This window comes from Homalodisca vitripennis, chromosome 1 (genome assembly GCF_021130785.1).
Source record: "Homalodisca vitripennis isolate AUS2020 chromosome 1, UT_GWSS_2.1, whole genome shotgun sequence".
NCBI lineage: Eukaryota > Metazoa > Arthropoda > Insecta > Hemiptera > Cicadellidae > Homalodisca > Homalodisca vitripennis.
Window position 1 is genome coordinate 93066450 of NC_060207.1, and position 25791 is coordinate 93092240.

A 25791-nucleotide genomic window follows, 5' to 3' on the forward strand; every position below is an offset into this window, starting at 1 on the left:
TATGTTACTTTGTATTGTTTTAATGCAATGAATAATGTCCTAAAATTTCCTAAAAAATCTATAATTCATAATAGGTTAATATTGAGTTTACCAACTCTAATTCCAATGCAAATTATGAATTCTATAGACAATGTGTTTTTCAGCGTAAATTTATTGTTTACTACCTTTCGTCGTTTGACTATAGGAACAATGATGGTGTAAAAACGGGAAGAATGATCAAGTTACTATTTTTCCTATCTTGAATATCACATTTATGCTGTTTGTAGTACTTCTTCTTGAATAATTCGATATGACAAATCAGTCATAATTTTTTTATTATTTTTTTAGTGTAAGATGACGTGTATGTGAGATTTAACTAAGAATATCTTGGGCAACGCATGTTTCGGCAGTTGTAGTCCATTAATAATCGTAGTAATCGGGTGGCTGTGTCTCAAAATTCACACCGTTAAAGAGAGTTGGAAATTTCCACTTTCCCTCCTGGTTCAGCAAAGAACTGAAAGATTCTATTTTTGAAAACAAGATACTGCATAGACGCTACAAGAAAACTCTCGATATCAACACTTACAATCTATTTTCCAAAGCTCGTGCCAGATGTAAAGAATTGCCCCAGAAGTGTCTCAGTAACGACACCAGCTTTGTTCAGGAAGCCCTGTCTCAAAATCATAAAGTCTTTAAGAGCTACATGAAAAATTTGAGAAATAGTTCTGACTTTCCATCAGTAATGAAACTGGGGAGCAAAGTTCCTAAAAATCCAAAAGATATGTGCGGTCTTTTTGCAGAATCCTCTTCTTCTGTATTTCATGGATCTAGGCTACATCTACTTCTTCAACTTTAATGACTGCTCCACTAGAGCATATTTCTTCGCGTACCTTCTCTCTGCAAGATGTAACTAGTGTTATGGAATCTTTAGATGTGTCCAAGGGATGTGGACTGGACTGCATACACCCCTTAGTACTAAAGCATTGCTAATCTGTATTGGCTGCACCCTTAAAAGAAATCTTCAACAGATGCATTGTATGTGGTACTTTTCCTGATGTCTTCAAAGTCAGTTATATTGTCCCTATTCATAAGTCTGGATCAGCGGGTGACGTCGGAAATTATAGACCCATTACAACCCAACCAGCACTTGCCAAAATATTTGAACAGCTTGATCTTTCTAAAATTAATCCTTTCCTGCGGAGAATCAGCATGGAAATCATTAATCACGCCAAATCAGCATGGTTTTATGCCAAATACATCTACCGTAACAAATCTGGTATTCTTTCAGAATGAGATAATATCTTCTTTTAAAACTCGAGCTCAGACCGATGCTGTTTACCTTGATTTTTCGAAGGCGTTCGATAATGTCAGTCATCCGCATCTTTTGAAAGAGCTGCAAGCTCATGGAGTATACGGGCCCCACTTGGAATGGTTTGGAAGCTATCTGCAGAATCTATTGCTCCGTGTACGATTCGCTGGTGCATTCTCCAGGGACTTCGTTGTAATGTCTGGTGTTTCAAAAGGTTCCCACTCTCTTCAACATCTCTGTTAATGACATCTCTGAAGTTATTAAAGTGAACTACTTATTGTTTGTCGATGATATTAGACTGTATACTTCTGTATCCTCAGTTGACGACTGTCATCTTCTACAAGAAAGTCTGTTAGCTATCGAAACTTGGTGTGTGGATAACCTCATGATCCTTAACGCTGACAAGTGTGTAACAGTCTCCTTCACAAGATCTCATCAACCGGTTGTGTTTGATTACATACTGTACCAGAAGTTTAATGTGTATGTTAGAGAGACGTTTGATGGTTAGGGACCTTGGGGTTATTCTATCCCTACCCTAAGTCCAGCTCTTCATGTTGAACGTGCCTGTGCTTCTGCGTATCGTAGTCTTGGAATGATTTTCCGCTTCTCAAGAAATCTACATTGTCCCTATGCTCTAAGATCTCTGTATTGTGCTTTTGTCAGGCTTTTGTATTCCTTGAGTACTGCAGTACTATCTGGTCTCCTCATCAAGAATATCTTATTGACGACATGGACCGTATCCAGAGGAGATTTCTTCATCTAATTGGACTGAAACTTGGGTTTAGATACCGGGATGCTCCGACCAATGACATTGCTGCTCTGCTCGGACTGAGGACTCTTGATGTCAGGCGTAAGGCTCAGGATGTTCTCTTCCTGTATTGAATTTTGAACGGGTTGGTCGACTGTCCAGAAATCCTTGGTTCGATTAATCCTCGTTTACCGTCTAACACAAGATCAAAGGACCTGTTTGGACGTCTACATCATGCCACTAACTACGAGATGAACTCCACGATTAACCGAATACTTTGGGAATCTTGTTGCTGGGGACGTTGACTTCTGCTATTATTGCTATTAAAATTATTTATTTTATATCGTTGTTATTACATTATTTATTATTATATTGTTATTATATATTAATTATTTTTAAACGTCGTTAATATGTTATTATTATTACGTCATCTACATTCAAATTATTATTATTACTATGCTATTAATTCAAGGTATTCCGGTACTATGATCATCATTTTTTTCAACTGCTTTGCTATTTATTATTCTATTCAGCTTTTCTCTATCAATTTGTGTAATCTTTGTATGTAATGGGTTTACCGTGAATAAATAAATAAGTAGGCATCTTTGATCCGTCCTTAGTAATTTCGATTTATAACCTGATAAGTATTATTCGTTCGACGCCAGCAGCACTAGCAGATTGATAAGGCCAAACATAATCGAATAATTAATTAAAATGGGAATTGTAATATAATATTTTTAAACGTTAAGGAAGCTACGTTTCTCTAATTTAAACAGGAATTCTTCTGGGCGATCATTTTTATATTTAAACAGTGTAAATAATAGTAAAAATACCATTACTTTGAGAACTAAAATACGTGTCTCTTAAAACTCTCAGCCCCACTTGACTGTTGCAGGGCTGGATAGTAAAGTTGTTGCAGATTAATATAGACTGCGGGCATTGAGTGTTAGGTCGCATTACAATAGCTAACGTACACAATGTTAAAACTGCCAATAGAATCCATTTAAAAATAAGTTTTAAAATCGGTGTAGTAGTCGGAAAATTACTTGTTTACGTTATAACAATATAATAAATCTTCTTAAAACCATTCAGTGAGAGTCACTGAAGATTTACAACAATCTAAAAATACAAAATGACATTTTCCATTGATTTTTTTACCATTAATATGACAAATTTAAGGTTGTGGAGAAAAATAGTTGTAAGTAAATTGGAAACACTTTATATAGTCTATCCAGGCTACATGAATCATAAATGGCTCATAGTTGGTTTTGGTAAGTTACGTTACTTCCTTCGGGTTTGACGATTGGTGAATGGTGATGCTGTTGCTTTGCTTCGTGCTTCTGTAGTTTGCTTTCTGCAGTTTTCATTTTAAGGTAAGATAACTTCTTATCTCTAAACTAAATTAGGATTTTTATCATATTTTAAATATATTAAGAGAACAAAATGCTCTTGCTCTGATTTTTAAATACAATATTCGTATATAAATTCGTGCAACTTGGACCAAATAAAACTTGTGTTCCCATGTGTTGAATACACCATAATAATCCCTCCAGCATTCCTGTTATTAAGATTTCGTGGAAACAAAGAATAATGTATTGGTAATAAAGGTGAAGAATTTGTTTATGTCCGAATAATTTATTCGGAAACAAATTATATGTCTTTTTCTCGGAAATAAGAAACAGCCTACTCACCTAACCTAAAATGTCAGTTGGGGGATTGAGCTGGGCTGCAACAATTCATCCTATCTGTAGTTTTTGTATTTTTTTTCTTATTTACCGTGATAAACTAATGTATTGATTAACAGTATTTTTACAAATTAAGTTATAACAAAGTAAAGCCATTTGTATAGTATTTTGAGTAATGCCAACAAGTACAATGATGAAAATGGACACCTTTTATCCTTCAAAATAGTAAAAACTAAGGTAATTGTCACATTAACGCCCGGAGCGGCAAAATATGAGTTTCACAAAACAATATAAGGTTTGACGGGGTGGAAATGAGAAATAACGAAGTTCTAGAACATCAAAAATGGAACAACTGTTCAAGCGCGGACCAATATTTCCATGTTCTACATCCACATCGGGCATCACATGACCTTTTGTGACCATGATTCAACCTCGTAATGACGTCATCGGATGCGGCGCCATCTTTGGAAACGTAAATAAAAAATAATACTGAAATGAGCAGAATTTTGATCCAAATGAACAATGTTTTTCTTAAATTTCGAGCTACAAATTAATTATTTGTTATCGTGTTGAGAGAAGTGCCTCCGGCCATCAGCGCGGGCTCGGCAGCACCTTTGGCGCTGATGTCAACGAAAGAAAAACATCCCTTGAGATTGAATTGTAATGGAAAGGCAACTTATAATGTATCGTGTAAAAAACTTAATAAATCATGACTACCCCTAATATGAATACGTATATAAATGGACATTAATAGAGAACACTTACCATTAGTGTGTTCCACAGAATGTACAGAAACTGAATGATCTCGTTTTAGTCGAAACGTAAACTCTTAACATGCCCGACAAAACACTTCAACACACCAATTTACTACGATTGGTCGAACTAGTGGATGGTTGATCCATGATTGTCACGCACTCACTCGATCCAACCTACAGTACACGTTATCTCTGACTTCTGCCCCTGAGCGCTCTCTATCTGAGCGCTCAGATAACAGATACGCTATCAGTCCCACCCGCAGATAATGCTTGCAGATATCCAGACACAGCACACAAACAGAACATTAAAACATTAAGAACTTAACTATTTATGTATATACCCTCTAAAATCATGTTTTTGTCATTTGCACCCCCTAAAACCATGTATTTTTTTGGTTCAGGAAGATGAGCAGAATACGTTGATGATGTGAAATTCGTGATTTGCCACTTCGCCCGTTAATCTTATAATTTCCAAAAGTAATTCAATTATTAAACCCTTTGTTGTTACACTTTATAAATACGCAAAGCCTGAATAATTGTTCATTCGTAATTAAATTATTAATAGGGCTATTTAGATACTTGTACAAAAGCAGCTGAATTATAGCCTAGGCTAGGCTACTGTAATTTAAAATACCTATAATTTGGTTCCATATTTTTGTTTAGATAATCATGAATATGGCTGTAGTATAATTAGTGGCTACCAACATAGATGATGATTATTGAATTATATGGAATTATTGATATTCATAACCATTCAAAGGACTGAAAGCAAATGTCGGACCAAATAATGTAATAGATATTACAAAGAACAATATGAATTGGATGGTGAAAACCTTCTGAAACCTGGTGAAAATCTTAGAAATTAATGGATAAATATTAATATAACAAAACAATAACATTTACTTACCTTATGTATTTTCAATAATAAAAGTGAATGCTTGTAAAAAAAAGAAGACACTTATGTAACTGTTCTTGCCACCATTAGTCAATTACAAAACACATTGTTTTAATTTTGAATTTATTTCCAAACACTTTTTTACTTTGAATAAATTTTGAACGATGATGTCGAGCTGAATTATGTTTTTAAAGTCTGTTTGAGCAAAGTAGTACTTACAATTGCTTTAGCCAATCTGAAATAGTATTTCTGCAGGTACTGATGCCGTAAAGACTCCATTTATTAAGTAAAATGCCATAGTTTGTTTGATTTAAACTAAAACAGTACATCATTTTGCGTATGTTCATAATACCAAAATTTAAAATGTTAAAAAAAAATCTTCTCAAGTGCCCTTTTTGCAACGTTGTGTTTGTTCTGACTTTACATGTAGCGAAACACTATTTGATTTCCACTTTTAATTCTAGTTTTCATCTCCTCACTACAAACAGGATAATTTGGATTTAAGGAGCTAGCTCCTTTTCTTGCAGCTATTTAAAACATTGCTCAGTGTTTATAAAAACATTTTGGGCCAATATTTACATATTCATCGCCATTGTTCTTGTCGTTATCACTGGCCTTCTCCTACATAAACGAAATAACAACAGCTGGTAATGACTTTACTAGCAACAGCTGGTAAAGGAAACAGGATTTTTCCGGACATTTGCCATCGTTCAGTGAAACAATAAATCAGTAACACTACGTTTCGAGATCTGCAATCTGATCTCTTCTTCAGGTAAAGAACTAACCTAATACATAATAGTACAAACTAGGTTAAAATAAACAAATCTCACAAAAGCGTTGTGGCACGCCTAAGTCAGGAATCACAACCTACATGTTGTTTGTCAACTTCACTAACTCTATAAACATGCACTTAATAAAAAACTATACAAAACACTAATCATTAAAACAGAACTACGGAATACAGGTCATAATACGTCTTCATTCGTCTACTAACCACCTACGACTGACCAAAGGGGCTAGCCAATGGTAATCGTGACAGCAGACTAAAACAAGATGGCGGAAATAAAAAGGAAGGGGGACAGGAATGGGCCCTTTCGTTATTATTGGTTCATGCGAGATGAACTTCTTAAAACCATAGTGTGACTCCGCATTGGTTTATTACAAATATCTGATCCATTTGATAGTTTTGGTTTTCTCTTTAGTTCATTTTTTAGAATTGGCAACCAAAGCGGCCTAATCTCGACTGATGGTTGACTGATTGGTTGGTCTGCCAATTTAATGTATGTTGCCTCAATTAATTTCCTTTTGAAGAAATGTGGTTCCCGATGTATTATGTTGGCTTCATCCCAATTTATATGATGGTCTTTGGACCAACAATGGTGTGCAATTTTTGACTTCTCTGTTAGACCCTTTCTCGTGTTTTCTTTGTGCTCTTTTATCCTTACATTTAGTGGTCTTTTTGTCTCGCCTATGTATTCCCTATTGCAACTACATTTTATACTGTAAACACAGTTTTTGGAATCCTGTGTGCCATTTTTTTGTTTTGTTTTTACAAGACTTTGTCTAAGAGTGTTGTGTGTTTTAAACGCGGTTCTAATGTTGTACTTTCTACCTACTCTTCTAATTTTCTCCGATAATCCCGGCACATAAGGGATTGACATAAACGCAAATTTATCACAATTCTGTTTTTCTGACTCAGGAATGATTCTTCTGGTTCTTTTGCACTTATTTATTACTAATTGAGGGTATCCATGTTGCTTCTGAGATCCCATTCAACTTCCTTAAATTCTTCTTTTAATCCATCTTTATCTGAGCACAAGCTCTTTGCTCTATCAAACAACGAGTAGGCTACTCCTTCTTTGACAGATTTTTGATGGTTGGATTGATAATTTAAATATTTTCCTGTGTGTGTTATCTTTCGAAAAACAGTTGTCTTAAGGACATCCCTATCTCTTAATACACACACATCCAAAAAGGGAAGCTTGTTTTGGACTTCCACTTCCATTGTGAGGCGGATGGAAGGAGAAATACTATTAATGTGATTCAAAAAATTATTTAATTCAATGTCTCCATGAGAAAAAATAACAAAGGTATCATCCACATACCTCCACCAAATCTTCGGTTTGAACTGAGCTGAAGCCAAAGCTTTTCGCTCAAATTCCTCCATAAAGATATTGGCGAAAATAGGAGACTGTGGAGAACCCATTGCCATCCCCTCATCTTGACGGTAAATTTTACCCTCTAACTCAAAATAATTGCATTGAGTGCATAGTTCTAACAGTTCCATAATTACTGGCACGGGAAGTTTAGTTCTATCCTTTAATGTTTGGTCTTCTTTGAGACGTGATTTAATAATTCCGAGAGTTTCTGGAACTGGTCATTTGTAAATAGACTTTCGACATCAAAACTTACCAGTTTGTCAGTTTCAGTCAACTTTAGGGATTTTGACTTCTCTACAAAATCCCTGGAATTTTTGATGAAAGAGTCAGTTTTTCCTACCAATGGCGTTAAGATGTCCAAGAGGACTTTAGACAATTCCCTGCAAGGTGAATCACGAGAACTAATGATGGGCCGGAGAGGGATGGTAGGTTTGTGGATTTTGGGAAGGCCATATATATGGGAGATTTTGGAGTGGTGAGGTGTTAATTTAGATCTAAATTTATCTGAAAAAAATTCTTTATGTTTTCTTAAGGTGTTTGCTACTTTGCGTTCAAATGAATCAGTCGGGTCTTTATTTAAAACTGTATATTTGCCAGTATTTAAAGTTTCCGCAATCTTTTCTTTATACGCTACTGAGTCAAGTACAACAGTAGCGTTGCCTTTGTCGGCTGGTAAGATTTTGACCGTGTCGTCTTTCCCAAGGACCGACATGGCCTTTTTCTCCTCTATTGTCAAATTGGGTTTTGTGGGAGGAATTTTTCTGAGTAAAAGACTGGCCTCACAACGAAACCGGTAACCCTGTTCCTCAGATAACTGTGAAACAGCCGACTCGATTCCAGTTACGAACTCCAGTGCCTTTACCGATTTTTGTACGACAGAAAAGTTTAAACCCTTGGATAAGACTGATATTTCCGCTTCATTGAGGATTTTTGAAGAGAGGTTGATTACATTTTTATTATTTGCATCCGTATTCACCTTGCCATCTTTAGGCAAATCATATTTTTTGGGCCTAATTTTTTCAAGTTTGGAGATTTTCTTTTTCTTATCTGTTTCAGAAACTTTTTTACATCTATTTTGGATGCTTTCGAGAATGTTGTTGAATTCTGTACCGATCAGTGTTTTTAATTCAGTTTTTTTACACTCAATACTATTTTGGAGGAGGCATCTTTCACGATGATGATATGCAATTCTTTCTTTAAGTAAAGATTTAGAAGCAAAAGACAAAAAACAGCTGGTAATGATGTCGCTAGCAACAGCTGGTAATGACATCACTAGTAACAGCTGGTAAGACGTCACTAGTTTATGTAAAGAAAGATGGCAATGATTATTTATAAATATCTAAAGGCCAAATGTTGTATTCGATAGTATCTGTATTTAAAAATCGATAATAATCATCCCATTGTGTTGGTGGCTGCTTATTATATTGTGCCATTAATATTGATGGGTCGATTGTGGTGGTGACCACTTATTATATTGCAGGCTGTTTACTTAAACCACTTAACACTATTTGTCAAAATTTCAACTTACAATATAATAAATGTAGAGAAAGATAGTAGAATAGATATAGTAAGTGAAGGGAAATTCTAAATAATAACTGAAATCACGTCGGATTTGTACCGATCCGAAATGCCCGTGACAATCAGTGTGGAACCTCGAGATAGTACCTAAATTGAAGCTTAGATCACAAGAGTGTTCAGTTCAGGAAAGTGTTCTACTCAGAGACCAACTAGCCTACACAAGAAAAAATTACATAACCAAAATTATTAAATAAAACTTAAAAAACTTAAAGAAATAAAAATATGGCCAAATTACAGAATATCTAATGAAGAGAATGATATAGAAAACAATGGCTGCCACATTTGTTACACAAAGGAAAGGAATGTCATATGCCATGTCAAACTAAAATTGAATCAATATCTGAACTTTTCATTCTAACATAACCAAAAAACTTGATAGAGCATCTATCACATAAAACACATAAAATATTGTCTATTAGTAAATTGAACTCACTTGTAGATAGTAACACCTTTGTTGTAACAAAATTCAAATACAAAATGGCTTATGGTGATGGCAAAAAACAAAGAAAAATGTCTTTATTTTGTTACACAGCTAAATCTGACCAATCACGATACAGGGAAAATAATTTGATAACCAGTTGCGCAAATTGGCAAACAAGACTTATAGTAGGCTACAAAAGGAAAATTAAACTTCATCAAGATTATAAACTGTTACAAAAATGGCCACAAAGAGGAAAAGGTACAGAATAACTCCTAAATTATCCTCATTTGCAGTTGGTAGCTATACTCTGAGATCTAAAATTCCTTATACTGGTTTCAAGTGAATGTTGGTATCCCATTAATTCCTTCCACCAATGCCTACCACCTTCTTAGCTTGTTATCCCTCCCCCAACCCTGAAACTCCTATTCCCTCAGTCCCCTACATTGATGTACTATTTAAGATATAATCTAAAATTTCAAAACATTTCTAAACTTATCAGTTATTATGAAAATATGGATCGTGACCATCTAAAAACTTGCATGGAAATAAAAACATTATAGCTAATGTAAACATTATCCAGACATTTTTATAAAATGCTTGTAACTATTTATCTGATTTATAAGTTCATTTCGTACAAAAGTTTTTGGTTGATTTTTTTACACCAGATTTTAACAGCCTAATTAGAGGTGGGTATTCAATGGGGATGGGGTTGTAAATTTATTCCTGTTGAGCTCTCTGCACATTAATTTATAAATCTTATTATTGTAGTATTTGTCACTTTTCGTGCTTGGTCATATTTTGCTGTAGTTAATTTCAAGAAGAGACATTTTAAACATGCGATTGTGACCAGGAGCACCAAACATGTCCCAGTTGAGAGGTATCAGTTTGTTGCTCCTGGCTTGTGCAAGCGTATCTTTAAAGTGGCCATGCTTGCTTATGCATGGACGAATTTCATTGGAAAAAGTATTGTTGGAGTTGTAATACAAATTTTAAAATATATGTTATCTTTTAAAATTTGTATAACATATTTAAAACAGCTCCTGGCTTGAACAAGCATACATATAAAGTGATCGTACTCGCTTACGCATTGGTGGTTTTCTTTAAAAAGAGTACCATTGGAATTGATATGAAAATGACTAAATAGTTGGTATCTTGTGCTTTTTTTATAAATGTACCAGTTTTTTTGTTATTTGACTTTAAAAATGTTAAACAGATACCATTTTGAAACGGGTAAAAGGATTTTGTTAATATTTTATTTTCAAAGAGGTCTACCAAAGGTTAATGCAATTCTCAAGTTTTATAACTTTATATCTTAACTAGTTCAAAAGATAATAATTGTTTATATAAAAAAACACATACATACAGATAGATGGAAAAGGTTTTAGCGCATACCTTCATATGAACTTTTATGCTCATTTCTATGTGTAGAACAAAATTCATGGCTGTATATCAAATATCTGATGAAGTGCATCATTATCCTGTTTTCCAGATGTTTACCGCTAGTTCAAAAATCATGAAGAGTGGAGGGGCAGAGCCTGACCCTTTTGAGGTGTCAATCTCCCAAGCCCTTCTAGAGTTGGAGATGAACAGTGATCTCAAGGCACAGCTAAGAGAGCTTTACATCACCAAAGCCAAGGAGGTGGAATATAACAATGGCAAGAAGGTAAGATGGTGTATCTTTAACTTTAAATTGTAATTTTAATAACTTAATGGTAATTGTTTACATACTTGGTAGCCACTTCAACATACTTGTAGTTTTTTTTTTTTTTTTTAAGAAAAATACTTAAAAATTAAATTGTAAAACAACTGATAACAACTAAATTTCAGGAAGAGCTTTAATCTCATAAAAGGCACTAATGAACAGGCTAACAGTAAGGCCTCCACAAAGGAGCCCGAGCTGATGGCATCGTACGAAAAACATCCATCGAGGTAGTACTGATCAGTAAAATATAAAATCTCAAAAGGCTGATCACTAATTTTTACTAAATACTGTAAATTCACCTAACCATATGAAACCCGTCTAAAAAAAATAGTGTATTCTCACACACACCACACAGGACATTTCAAGGTGTATAACCACATTTGTTGCATTAAGAAAAGTAATTTAAAATTCCGCGCCGAACTCTAAACTACACAATATAAGAACGTCATTCTAACACAATCAAAAATCTTACTAGAGCAACCACATATTTTCCATAAGTAAATCAAAATAAGGTCTATAATAAAAGCGTATTATCACACAAACATAACAAAACTCTGATACAAAATGGCTAATGGCGATGACAAAATAAAAGGGCAACGTCTTTATTTCAAATGCAGTAAAATCTGACCACTCATAAAACAGGAAAAAATATTTCATTAACCAGATGTGCCAATACGATGCTTATTGTTAAATGAGACCGAGAGCACACAAGAAATCTTCACCATAGAGGTATGTAAAACCTATTGCAAAAATGAAGGTAAAAATGGAAAAAACCCAGATAAGTCTTAAATTATCACTGGTGTAAAACTGCCAATGAATTCCACCCAGGAGTTTCCCCTCACTACCATTCTTAATATCCAGTTCCCACCACAAACCAAAGTGAGAAAAGATAATGGCGGGCGACCGTAGCAATCATTGTAACTTGACCTATAAACTTACAAATGAAATCTGTTTGCTAAATAAAACAATTTATGGGCTGGAACATAGCGTAACTAAATATAAATTTATTGTTTATTTATTGTCAGTGGCTGGAACAAAAATAAACCATAAAAGTCGCATCATAGCTGGCAATTTTTGGCGGCTAATTTGAAAATCATAAAAAAATTCACAGAATTGCACGTAGACTTTTGACTTTTTCCTCAAAAAACAAAAGGGATTAGAGTTTGAATTTTTCAAGTTTTGCAGGTAAGCGATCCAAAATTTATGTTATACTCCAAAATACAAAATGGTTTTAGGATTACACATATAACACGTGAAACTACACAATATACACAACAATTTGACATATAATACATCTTGTTTTATATGCTGAGAAAAGTTTTATTAGGCTACCAATAAGTTTGAAATCTTGCAAGTTTTGCAGGTTGGAGCTTAGAACTTTATGTTGTTCTCAAACCTACAAAACAGCTCCAAGATGACACATATACATGTGAAAGTACACTACATTATGACATATAATACATCTGGTTTTATGTGCTGAGATTTTTGTTATTAGGCTACCAATGAGTTTGGATTTTTCAAGTTTTGCAGGCAAGCTGTCCGAAATATTACTCAGGCTCCGCTCCTCTGTTTAAATTGATTAAAGTAAAATAAATATTTTCAATTTTTTTACTTTGTTTAATAATAAGTGTTCTCAAACTACATTCTCTGTCATACTCAAGAGTCAGAATCTATTCAAGATTTATATAAAGAAGATAGAAAACAAGTTATTCAGTTTCTAATAAATATACTAATAATATCAGTATAAAAACATGATTGTTGTATTTATTCATTCAATATCGTACATTATTTCAGTTTGTGTGTTCCTCTCGAGATAAAGTGCACCTAATGTGTCTTGAATGGCACTAAAAATAATTACCAATTAATTTTAAATAGTATTATTTTAAATGATTTCATACCATTGCGTTTCTGATATATTGAAAGTAAAGAAGAAGAAGAAGAATGCATTTCCTATGCAACCAGTATTTGTTAGTTGGTCTCTTTTGAAGAATGGCACCGCCAAGTAGTCATCAAATCTGGCAATGTAAGTATTTTATCGACTATTTCATTGTCAATTATTCTTTATTTTTATTACATACTGTACAAGCTGCTAATTGTTAAAATTCTCAACAGAAATAACAAAAATTGTATTGTCATTCTAGTTACATAGTAGTAATATTCAGTATTGTGTCACCTGCTACTACTGTATATTGTTGGAAAGTACATCTTTATAAAGACTCACATAGGGGCATTGATAATCTTTTACACAAAGAAACAGTTTTAGTAAAAGTACATAACTCTAATTGAAGATTTCAAGTTAACCTAGACAGATTGTTCAAACTATTTCTATTAATTTGAACCATGTGACTTTATTTTAGTATTTAGAATATGTTGATTGATAGTTCTTTTATTTGATATATAAAGTATTAGTGGTTGTAATAAACAATATAAATCCAGATCCACTTATTGTACTCTGCCCTAATTCACTGTTATTCTTTTCTGGACAGATATTGTTTATCACTTACAGTGGTAAATTTTTTTTAATTTTTTGACAGATGAAATTTTTACTATAGATGACTAACCAAGTTATTATTTCAAATGAATTAAACATATTATATACATTATTGAGGAGAAAATTTTTACTATAGGTGACTCAACCAAGTTATTATTTCAAATTAATCAAACATATATACTTTATTGAGGATCACATTAATAAATAGCTAAGAATTATATATGTACACTCACGTTACAGATGAGTTATGATTTTGAAAACGTACTGCTCACCAACGAAGGAGCAACAATGGCCAGCAGCATTGGGGACATTGTGCGCCAAGGACAGTGGTGTGAACAGATGCTGGCTGCTGGTCTCTTGTGTAAGTATATATTTCAAATATGGCTACAAAATCAGTTTTTGTTGGAAGACTTTTCATGTTTTATAAACTCTCTTTTAATTAGGTACTTAATTTAACAATTGACTTACAATATAACATTTTAATTTACCAGTCTGCATTTTTATGACAAATAATATGTTGCAATGTCATAATTTTTATTTGGGTTTAACAATTACTCTTTTCTATGTATGCTATTTAAGTAAGTACATAAACTTTTTGAGTGGGTATATTAATTGTGTAAATAACAAAAATAATACAAACTAATATATTAAAACCCGTGCTAAGGTGTGCTGCAGCGTTTCATGCAAACTTTAAATAACTATATTACATATTAATGTTGTCATAAATATTACTAGGATGAATATACACGCCGATTCAGGGATTAATAATTTTGTATTTCTTTTTCTTTAGATATGTACAACCTTGACGTGAGGAGGGTGGTTGCCCTTTTAAGGCATTGCTCCTTAGGGAGGTGGGGGGGCAAAAACAAGGGCTAGGATGAGAACAGGGGACTAATAGAACTCGGACCAACTCACTGTATTCCTCGAAGACAAGGGAGGGGAAGAAGAGGAGTAGCACAAACATCACGCTCCTCCAACAAGAATAATTCTCCTGATTCTCTTGCCCCTCGTACTCATCCTGATTCTCCCTGTCTCTCCCATTTCTGAATTCTCCAGTTCCTCCTGCTTTCCCTATTCTCTAGCTCGCCCCATTATCCCAAAAATTCCTGAACAATAGCCATACCCACAAAACCGCCCTCTCTTTCAAAACTTTCTAGCTACTGTATATCTTTCCACCAATTGCCATTCCCCTCGCCACCACCACCACACCCTGCATCCCCTTTTTTTGGGTGGGAATGAAGCAGGAACCAGTCTCCACAATAAAATATTTTGTGTTATATTAAGTTTTTTGTATTTTTATTTAGTATTATAATTTATATGAATTTTTATTTAGTATTATGATTATTGTATTAAGTATTATTAATTTTTATTTCATGTTGTTTTATATTGTTTTTATATAGTTTTATAAGTATAATTTTTACTTTTATACATAGTTTTACATTAAATAAACTTCTACTGTTTGAAAATTCCTCTTATTTATCTCCTCATAAAAAATTATAACTAATGAAAGTGGATTTCTGAGTACCTGCAAAACTTGAAGATTTTAAACTCATTGGTAGCCTAGTACAAAAATATCAGGGCTTAAAACCAGATGTATTTTTTGTCATAATGTAGTGTATACTGTGTACTATCTCTTGGTATATGAGTCATCATGGAGCCTTTTGTATTTTTGTTGAAAACATAAAAGTTCGGACCATCTACGTGCAAAATCTGTGAATCTTGGTTGTGGTTTTTTATTTAGTTATGTAATGTTCCATCTCTTAGATTTTTTTTTATTTAGCGAACCGATTTCATTTGTAAGTTTATAGATTAGGTTTGATTGACTGTCGTCCACCATTTTCTTCTCTCACTTTGGTAAGTGTAAATGGAAATGAAGAATGGTGGGGTAATGAGGGGAAACTCCTTGGTGGAATCCATTGGCAGTTTCACACCAGTGAATTATCCTCATATGCAGTTGGTAGCCCTACTCTGACCTGTAAATATTTTGTACATTCCCCTGAATGTTGGTATACCCTTTATTCTCTCCACCACTGCCTACACCTCCTTAATTGATACCTCCCTCGTCCAGAAACCCCAATTCCCTTGGTCTCCTAGATTGATGGAGTATTTGAGATATAACCTGAAATTTTAAACATATTTTCAGTTATTGAGCACTTTAGGATCGCGACCACCTAAAAATTCTTTCTGAAATGAAAACAAACCTACTATATTAAGAAATTTATAAGAGTGGTTTGATATAATTATAGCGAACGTGGCTGATGTAAACTAGAACCATTAGTTGACTCATGGAAGTCCTTATATTACTTAGTAAAAGCACTTATGATGTAATATGATGGAGGTCTATGAAAATTTTGAAACGTAAGTAGGCATACATCAAGTAGATATTATTTAAGTTCATAGTAAATAGTATCAGAGTTTAATTTAATTAATGTATCATGTTTTGCACGTGAAAGAGCATTTCTGGTTCAGATTAATTATATTTCCAACGTCACAGCTGAGCCTGTATTGTTACTCCGATCAAGAAAATACAACACACAGGTCTCGAATAATTACTTAGGTCAAAATGCGTCTATTTCTAGCCTTTATCACATATTTTAGGTCTAAGATATTTCCAGTACCATATTAGAGTTTGCCTTCTCCTGTCGAAGAAAAGAAGTATACTTACATATAGGGCCAAGAACCCTACTTCAATTAAAAAGTACCTACTGCAGACCGTTTAAATTCACTTACTATGTCACAATTTAGCTTGCCGTATTGCCTCGATCAAAATACTATATAGTTCGATCGATTATGCAGTTCTTGGAAATCTACTTTGGTCAAAATCATCTACTATGGGCTTCTGTAATATACTTTCCGTCTCAAATATTTCCAGGGACATAGTTGGGTTTGCCTTTTTGTCCTGATGAAGAAAATATACACATAAGTAGGACTGAAAAGCCTATTACGGCCTAGGGAGAAGTCCTACCCATTTCCTATGTACTTTCGGTATAAGGGAGAAATCCTTATCAAGGCTATGCAACATTCCAGAATAAAAGTTTTTTTGTTACGTTGAGGCATGTTAGTATTAATTTCTCTGTTTTCCCATAAGCCACATAGAGATCATATTGTTCCTAGCAAAAAGGCTGTGATGAGATCAGTTAAACTTGTTTCTCTATATTTAAAAACTTAATAAAGTGTCACTGAGAACACTTCGTAAAACCTGAGGAAACTTCTCTAATAACGAAAAAAAATTTGAAATGTCTTCATTTTATCACTCAATTTCTACACCAAACCATTGGTGATCATTGAGGGTCATTCACTCCGTTTCTCATCTAAACATTCTGCCGATCATCGTTTGAAACTTTATCCCTTTAAATGCGATTTCATCACTCATAATGTTTTGTCCATATGCTTCACAATTGTGATGATGAATTTTACTTTCACTCCTTAAGCATCAAGAAAACAAATACAGTATACATACTTCTCAGTCAGCGGGATTCCCAATTGACAGGAGCATTTGAAATATGCATTATCAGAAATAAGGATCTATTTCTTTCCATAATTGTGTCTATGGCTTACTAACAATTGTATGTAAACAGTGCAGAAGCACAGGACACTCACTGTAGTGCTACATCAGCAAAATTTCAGTATTACAGTACTTACTTTAAAAAATGCCTCGTATACATTAATAAAGTAAACAAAGTAAACTTACGAATAGTGAAATAAATAATTATAAAGGGAAAAGTAGGTTTCAAAACCCTAGTGTTTCTTATACCAATTCAAACATTTTACATTAAATTGTTGTGATTTTGTAGAAGAATAGCTGTCAACTGTACATATTGTTAGAAAAAGTACATCCATTATTTGTTATTATTACACAATGTCATGATAAAACTACACTTGTATCAATTAGATAGCTATGTAAACACAATAATGTAAAATTAGATTTTATATTGAATGTTCTCATTAACATTATTATAATTAATTTTTCGTTTTTATTGTGGGTTTAATGCTGACTATAAATTTCAGTCAATCATCATTTACGTCCCAACACCGCAATTGAAGTCCTTTCAGAAAATTCAAATTCGATTAGTAAGAGAATTGGAGAAAAAGTTTAGTGCAAAGCACGTTATATTTATTGGAGAGCGAAGAATTCTGCCGAAGCCTACCAGGAAGACTCGTACGAAAAACAAGCAGAAGAGGCCCAGAAGGTAGGCAAAGTTATTTTTATCAGCAAGCATTTTTAATTATTGAACGAATTCTGCAATTCTATAACTGCTTTGTATAATTTTAAGCAAACAAGAAATCTTTTTATATAAACAAACCCATTAAAACGAATTATATGTGGTAATTAATTTATTTTAAGTATGATTTTGTACCAAAACATGCACGATGTGAACTTGAATATGCTGCTTAACCCTTTTAGCACCAAGAGCCTATATATAGGCTCATCATGTTAAATCATAAAACACTAAGAGCCTTAATTTAGGCTCAAGCTAGGTTGGTGGTGAAACATCAAGAGCCTATATATAGGCTTGGACAAGTTCGGATGTTAAGCGCCAAGAGCCTTTATTCAGGCTCTCAATGTTGTCATGCAGTACACAACCATTTATTAACTAATATCAATAACATAGTACTAATTTATGCTTAACTATATTTGCTTTAGGAAATTTGTTATGGTTATACAATTTCTATAGTACTTTTAATGTTTAATAAGTTGCGTTATTCATAAAGCAGTGGCATTTGAGGTTACATGATAACCACCTGCATTCATTAGTATTGTTGTTGTTTATACAAGTGGTTGGTTTGGTTATGTTACACGACTAATAGTTTTTGAGTATGGAGTGCTATTATATAATATATTAACACGTTCGCTGCTAAAAATCCCTATATAGAGTTGTTCCCTATATGCTGAAAATTTTTAAATATATTTTTACTTACTTTTGGATGAAATATCATAGAAATATATGAAAATTACTCATAAGTCACAAAGGTTATCACTCTCTACCGTTTTAGGAATGCGGTAACTGTGGTTACCGCTAGCTCCTGAGGACAGTCTTCCTTGCCAGCTGGTAACTCTAGTTACCGCTTGCACTAGGCAACGCCCTTTTATGGCAGTGGGAATATTTCAGATGAATACATTGTAGCTAAGTAAACTGTATTTTATTCGTTTTGGACAAACATAAACAATATTTGGTAACCAACATAAACCAACAACTGGTAATAATTATACCTTCTTACAATGAAATGTGAAGTTTAAATTCAAAATAACCCCTCTATTCTCATCAACTTTGTTAATTTTAATAATGTGTCCTCGTGTTACTGCACAGTTTGGTGATTGTGTAGTGTCTAAGTGGACAAACAGTAATCTGCCATTTCTCCACAGTGGCACCTTTCTTATAAGGTGATCATTACTAAGGAAATAGCATATTCTTTTCAACCAACAACTGGTAATAATATTATCACTTCTTTCAATGAAATGTGGAGTTTAAATTCAAAATAACCTGTCCATTCTTGTCAACCTTATTAATATTAATAAAGTGTCCCTGTGTTACTGCACAGTCTGGTGACTGTGTAGTGTCTAAGTGGACAAACAGTAATCTGCCATTTCTCCACAGTGGCCCCTTTCTTACGAAGTGACCATGACTAAGTAAATGGCACATTCTTTACAACCAACAACTGGTGATTATTATCACTTCTTTCAATGAAATGCTGTGTTTATATTCAAATTAACCCTCTATTCTCATCGACCTTGTTAATTTTAATAATGTGTCCTTGTGTTACTACACAGTTTGGTGATTGTGTAGTGTCTAAGTGGACAAACAGTAATCTGCCATTTCTCCACAGTGGCACCTTTCTTATAAGGTGATTATTACTAAGGAAATAGCACATTCATTTCAACCAACAACTGGTATTAATTATCACTTCTTTCAATGAAATGTGTGTGGAGTTTAAATTCAAAATAACCTGTCCATTCTTGTCAACCTTATTAATATTAATAATGTGTCCCTTTGTTAATACACAGTTTGGTGATTGTGTAGTGTCTAAGTAGATGGACGAACAGTAAACTGCTATTTTTCCACAGTGGAACCTTTCTTATAAGTTGACCATTTATAAGGAAATTACACATTCATTTCAAACAACAGTTGAAAATAATTTTCACTTTTTTTCTTGAAAACTTGAGTTTAAATTAAAAATATCCCGTCCATTCTTGTCAATCTTATTAATTTGTCTTGAAGTAGTCAAAAAGTAAACCAACATTTTTCCACTATGCCTCCTTGTTTATAGGGTGCCTATTACTATGAAAACTGCACATTCTTTTCAACTACCAACTGGTGATTGTTTTCACTTCTTTTCAATGAAATGCCGAATTTATATTCAAAATAAAACATACAAGGAATTTTCAGAAAGTAAGGAATGTTTTGGATTTTTTTTAACCAAGTGCAAGGACAGCATTTTATTATATACTGGGTGTACCACAAAGAGGTTTAAACATTTTATTTTATTTTACTTGCCTATTTATGCACCAAAAATGTTCAAACTACACAATTCGTTAAATAAGTTTTAAAAATATTCTGCACAAATTTCAGCTCTCTAGCGATTGTTGAAACAAAATGGTGGCATTTTGAAACTATACTTTAAAAACAGTAAAATAAAACAGTATTTTTGGTTTTGTATAATTATTTAGGATCATATTCTAGAGAAATAAGGCATTTGAATCAGAAAATGAGAACATAGCCTATTAAAAACCTGCAACTACAGTCCACAATTATTCGAACTATAATCCATCCACAGCGACATAATGATAACAGCGCTTAACAAATGAATTGTAAGCTCTTAGAAAGAAATTCTGCAGTTTCCGGAAAAGTTCCTCTTCAATTTATTGTTTTAATTCCTCATCATTATTGGAGCTATGAGTATAAACTTGTTCCTTCAAGTAACCCCATATCCAATCAAATGGCCATGAAGGATGTCATTTAGTAATCGATTCACAGGATTTGCAAAATGAGGAGGAGCACCATTTTGTTAAAAGATAGCTTGATCCATTTCTGGAACCGTAAAATGAGGCAAGACTTATTCATTTAAAACCTGTTCATACCTATTCCCAGTTATTGTACTGTTTGACATGTTATAAGATAGCAAGCACCCGTAGCATTACAACTGACAGCTGCCTAAACAGTAATTCCCTTTGATGTGAATAAAGTGTGTTCAAGAACATGTAGATTACCGGTGTTGTAATAATTATAATTATGCCTTTTTACAGCACCATTGCGGTAGAAAGTGGACTCAACTGAAAAAAACAATTTGAGTATGCAAATTAGGATCTAGCTCATGAAACTCAATGATACGAGAACAAAATTCCACTCTCCTGTCCAGAACATCTTCAAGAAGATTATGGACTAGGTGACTTTTGTAACATTTAATTTTGTTTTTCTTAATTATTCTCTGTACTGAAGACTTTGGAACACTAGTTTCAAGTTCAACCTTCCTTAGTGATTTCGGTTTACCTACAGAGTGGAGCATTGATGCGCATACTAGTACTTCTCTTTCCTCATTTGATCCTCCGAGTACTTTTTTACGACACTTCCAGTTTCTAACAAAAGATTTTTCCAGTTAATTATTATTGGATTGCTAGGTGGTTCAACTCCTGGGTAGGCAACCTGAAATTTTCTAATTACATCTGTAATGTTACCAATATCAATAACCCATGCACAAATACAACATTTAAAAGCCATTTCTCGAACTTCAATTTCAGTAAAACTGTAATTGAGGAGGTTAGGTTATGTTTTTATAGTACAAGCAAATTCTTCAATTAAACAGCTGTTTTCAACAATGAGCATTATTAAACAGCTGTTCTTTGAAACTGCAACACAGTAATAAAATCAGGTAATTCAAGAAATTAATTTTTGTAGGAAGCAAAATGGTAAAATTTTTAATATGTCACCATTTTGTTTATACAATTGTTAGGGAGCTTTAATATTCACAGAACATTTTTAAAACTTAATTATTGAATTGTGTAGAGTTTGAAAATTTCCGGTGCATAAATGGGCAAGTAATATAAAATTTAACGTTTAAACCTCTTCGTGGGACACTACATGTGAATGAGAGACTAAAATACTATTTTACTACACCGTACAAATTCTGGTTCAGTGGAGTCCCGCTAATCTGAACTAATTGGTACCGAATCCAGTTCTGATTATGCGATTGTTCGGATAAGCCAAAATAATAGGAAATCGCTGTTTTAAGCATGAGATTGTGTCTCTTATGCTATAAAGTTATTAATATTGTTTATTATAACACGTTTTCCAATTTTTGTACTGTATTTCATGCGCAAAAAAGTGTTGAACTGCGAAAACCAAGCACAGTTAGTAAGCTACAGTACACCGTAGTTTACTCTTGTAATGCACATTGGACATGTATAAGCACTACGAAGCAGTACTTTCCCTCCCTCAGCATGCCAAAATACACACACTCACTTATAGAACAGCTGGACTTTGCGCTGTAGTCTGCAGTGTCGTCTGTTGTCTCAGTGCAAACATCGATTCCAATGTGATTATTTGTGTAGAACAAGTATGAGAGCTGATTGTTATGGTGAGTAAGTTAAAGCATACCACCGTTACTCGTAAAGACAAGCTAGGCGCAGTCACTCAAGAATTGGTAGAGTGTGAGGAGAAGGAAGTAACGACGAGAACCTATGTGATAAAGAAGAGTTGGTGCCACACACAGACTGTGCAGCAGCGCTTGACATTGCACTATGATACCTAACAGCTGCATTATAGAGACTATACTGTATTAAGCATCCTAAAAGATATTTTGCCAACAAAAATAAGACTTCTATATACTTAAATTCTGCATTATCCGCACAATTTGTCTGTAACATATCTTTTACTGTAGGTTAACTCTACGACCCATGTCAATCCCCACAACTCCATAATTTACTTTATAGACTCTTGTTACATAAACAAGCATTGTGTTGTACAATGAGCATGTTATTTAAAATCAATGTATTGTTGCAGCCGGACATTGACTGCAGTCTATGATGCTATTCTGGAGGACTTGGTATATCCTGCTGAAATAGTGGGTAAAAGAATACAAGTCAAGATGGATGGAAAGCAGTTGCTAAAGGTCCACTTAGACAAGAACCAGCAGACGAACATTGATCACAAGGTGAGATTGTTATTGGTGTCACAGATCACATGCACTGACAAGTCCGTTGTTGGCGACAAGTTCTCAACGGTCCACAACAGTGCCACAGTATCAGCTTCCTGTGCCCTGGCCAGGCTTTTGTCATGCTGGGTTAATGTAGAGCTAACATTTGATGTTAGATACAATGTTTTCTTTCTGTTTTACAATTATTAAAAGTGCTAATTAACCCTTTTAGTGCTAGGGATCTCGTTATGAGACGATGTAAAAAACACGCTTGAGTGCCAAGAGTTGGAAAGAGATGATTTCTATTTCATTTTAGTACCTCTATAACTTATCCCATACTGGTTGATACTATACCAAAGGCCAATATATGAACTAAACTAACCTTTTCAATTAGTATTTCTACTTTGTACTGCTATTAGGTGGCGTAAACAACTAACTAAAATACAACACGTTCTCAGTTGGATCGCGATCGCGGTGTCGTGATGAGTAGCGAGCATTTGTTTTTATTAATTTTTACATAAATACTAACATGGGGGATGTTCTGTCTGCTAACTTTACTATCACAAACATCCAATGTGTTCTCCCAGTTGTGTCTAAAATCCAAATTGAACACTACCCCCCAAATATATAAATTGTACTGTAATACCAGAGCTGTGACAACATTCTCTATGTTATGTTGTTAGTAAGTGCCCATGGATTTACAGTTTATGAAGAGCTTAACAGGTTCTTCTTTAAAATAATAGTGTCTGTCTCTGTGCCATAAAATTTGATAGAAAGGTCCTAGAGACTTGAAACTTGGCTCATAGGTTTCTCTTGGTCTAAGGAAGAATTCCTATTGATTTTGGGATAAAAGGTCAAAGAGCAATCTGTCCCTCTATGTGACAACTCTTTTGTTCATTTCTATTGAGTCTTCTTTGTTTAAATCTGTTACTACTTAGAATTACAGTTATTACTATAATTTTGTCACCATTATTTGAAATCCAAGTAAAATGTTTTAATTTAAGTTAATAAAAGATTTTCCACTAAATCTCTACAGAAAATTATGCTATAAGTTTTAATCATCCATACACATGCATAATATACTATTCTGAGATTATTAATGTCAAGAGCTTGTATAGACTGAGCATCAAAAACTTTGTGGCAAACCATTGTAATTGTAAATTAAGAGTTTGATGATCACTATTACATTGAACACTATTTTGATAATATGAGTGGAAGATCATTACTTGTATTTTATTACATCGTTGATGAAAGATTGTTGCACAGCTGCTTCCTGGGACTTTTTTTGTTTCTATGGGTGATGAATGCAGTGATTGAAGATTTTGTTATTAGAATTTTTAATATTTTTCGGCACTAGTTTTTTATCCATAACTTTTTTGTAGCTGTCCAGTTGTGAAATTTTGTGTACACAAGCCTCATATTATGTTTTCAGTGGACATGTCTATTTTGAGGGTTTTGTTTTACTGGATTGTTGTAGACAAGCATATAATACTAAAGTAAGCAAAATAATACTTGTTTTACAATGAATGTTAGATTATGCATATTAGGATGATAAGATAGCTAACAATACTTTGTCTGTGTTTCAGCTTGAAACATTTACGTCTGTGTACAAGAAGTTGACAGGAAGAGAGGTAAAATTTGAGTTCCCAGAACCATACTTGTAAATGTTTTATAATACTTGATAATTTGTTAATAAAAATGTTTAAATCCACTTCATGAGAGAATGTTTTGTTTCAATCACTTACCTGCACCCTGAAGAACATAAATACAGCAGAAAGCAATTTTGCTGTAAATGAATGATTTATACTTCTAAGTTGTAAAATATGTAACAGTGATTTTATGTTATCTGTATTATGGATTTGCTAGTAATAAATTCTAAGTACACTCAGTTTGCTGGTTATAAATTTGCTTGTTCTTGGAGCTTTTACTTAAATCATTGCACATTTCTTCCCATGTTAGCTTTAATTGGCTAGAGCAATAATCAAGTAATTAATGAAGGATTAACAAATAAACTCAAGATATGGACAGTTATATTTTGTACTATAAAGCTTCATTTGCACTAGTGGTCAGATTTTTGCTTGCTATCTATTGTTATTTAAGAGGCTAGAAATACTAATTGAACACATAAGCTACTTATAGTTTTTCATTGCTTCTTGCCACGCATATTGTCACCCCATACACGAATTGATAAGTGGCAAAATACAAATTTCAGGAAGAACAAAATAATTCCTCATTGTAAGCTTTTTTCAGTTGTAATCGTGGATACGTTTACGAGTGTATTTATTTTTTTAAGGAGAAATTGATCCCCTCCTCTTTTTTTAGATATTCATACAAAATTATTTTATTACATCATATAGTTTTAGGTTTAATCTTGGAAAACATTATAATTTTCAAATTAAAGTAGCTATGTCACTTTGTGTTTGGATCGACGAGTATTTTTTGTGTAAGCATCCTTGATGGTCTCTAAGCATGTCAGTTACACCAATAGGAACAAACAATCAAGGTGTATACTTTTCACATCATAAAAGCAAATGATAATTTTCTTAATATTTGATTTGACGATATTTTTTGGGATGGGAAGACAATAACATCTTCCATTGGCTTGACTGTTCCTTTGTTTCAGGATTATAACCATAGCACTGTGACTCATTGATCCTTGATTATTTCCAAACTGTTCTTTCAAAGCACACTCAACTCGGCATTCATTTTTATTGTCAATCAGAACTCAAACTCCAAGTTTTTTGTTGCTGACAACTATTCAATGGTTTGTTAACTATGTAAGCACAAGTTCTTTTATTATTTTCTCAATATTTTCAGCTGTTTATGATCATCCAGTATACATATTACCATTTATCAAACAAAAAAAGACAGGTACACTTTAGTTGTTTACCTTATGTTGTTTATCATCTTTATAAGCTGTTTTCAATATTAAAACTGTTC

General features: G+C 33.5%; 1 protein-coding gene across 1 annotated transcript; it reads left to right on the forward strand.

The window, feature by feature from the left end:
• The first annotated feature begins 3301 nt into the window (after positions 1–3301).
• LOC124366671 (40S ribosomal protein S7-like) lies at positions 3302–24572 on the forward strand. The gene is made up of 5 exons (XM_046823274.1): positions 3302–3409; positions 11019–11192; positions 17731–17912; positions 22719–22869; positions 24438–24572. Exons 2-5 carry the CDS (start codon positions 11019–11021, stop codon positions 24513–24515), a joined length of 585 nt encoding a protein of 194 aa, XP_046679230.1. The 5' UTR covers positions 3302–3409; the 3' UTR covers positions 24516–24572.
• Positions 24573–25791: the final 1219 nt, after the last annotated feature.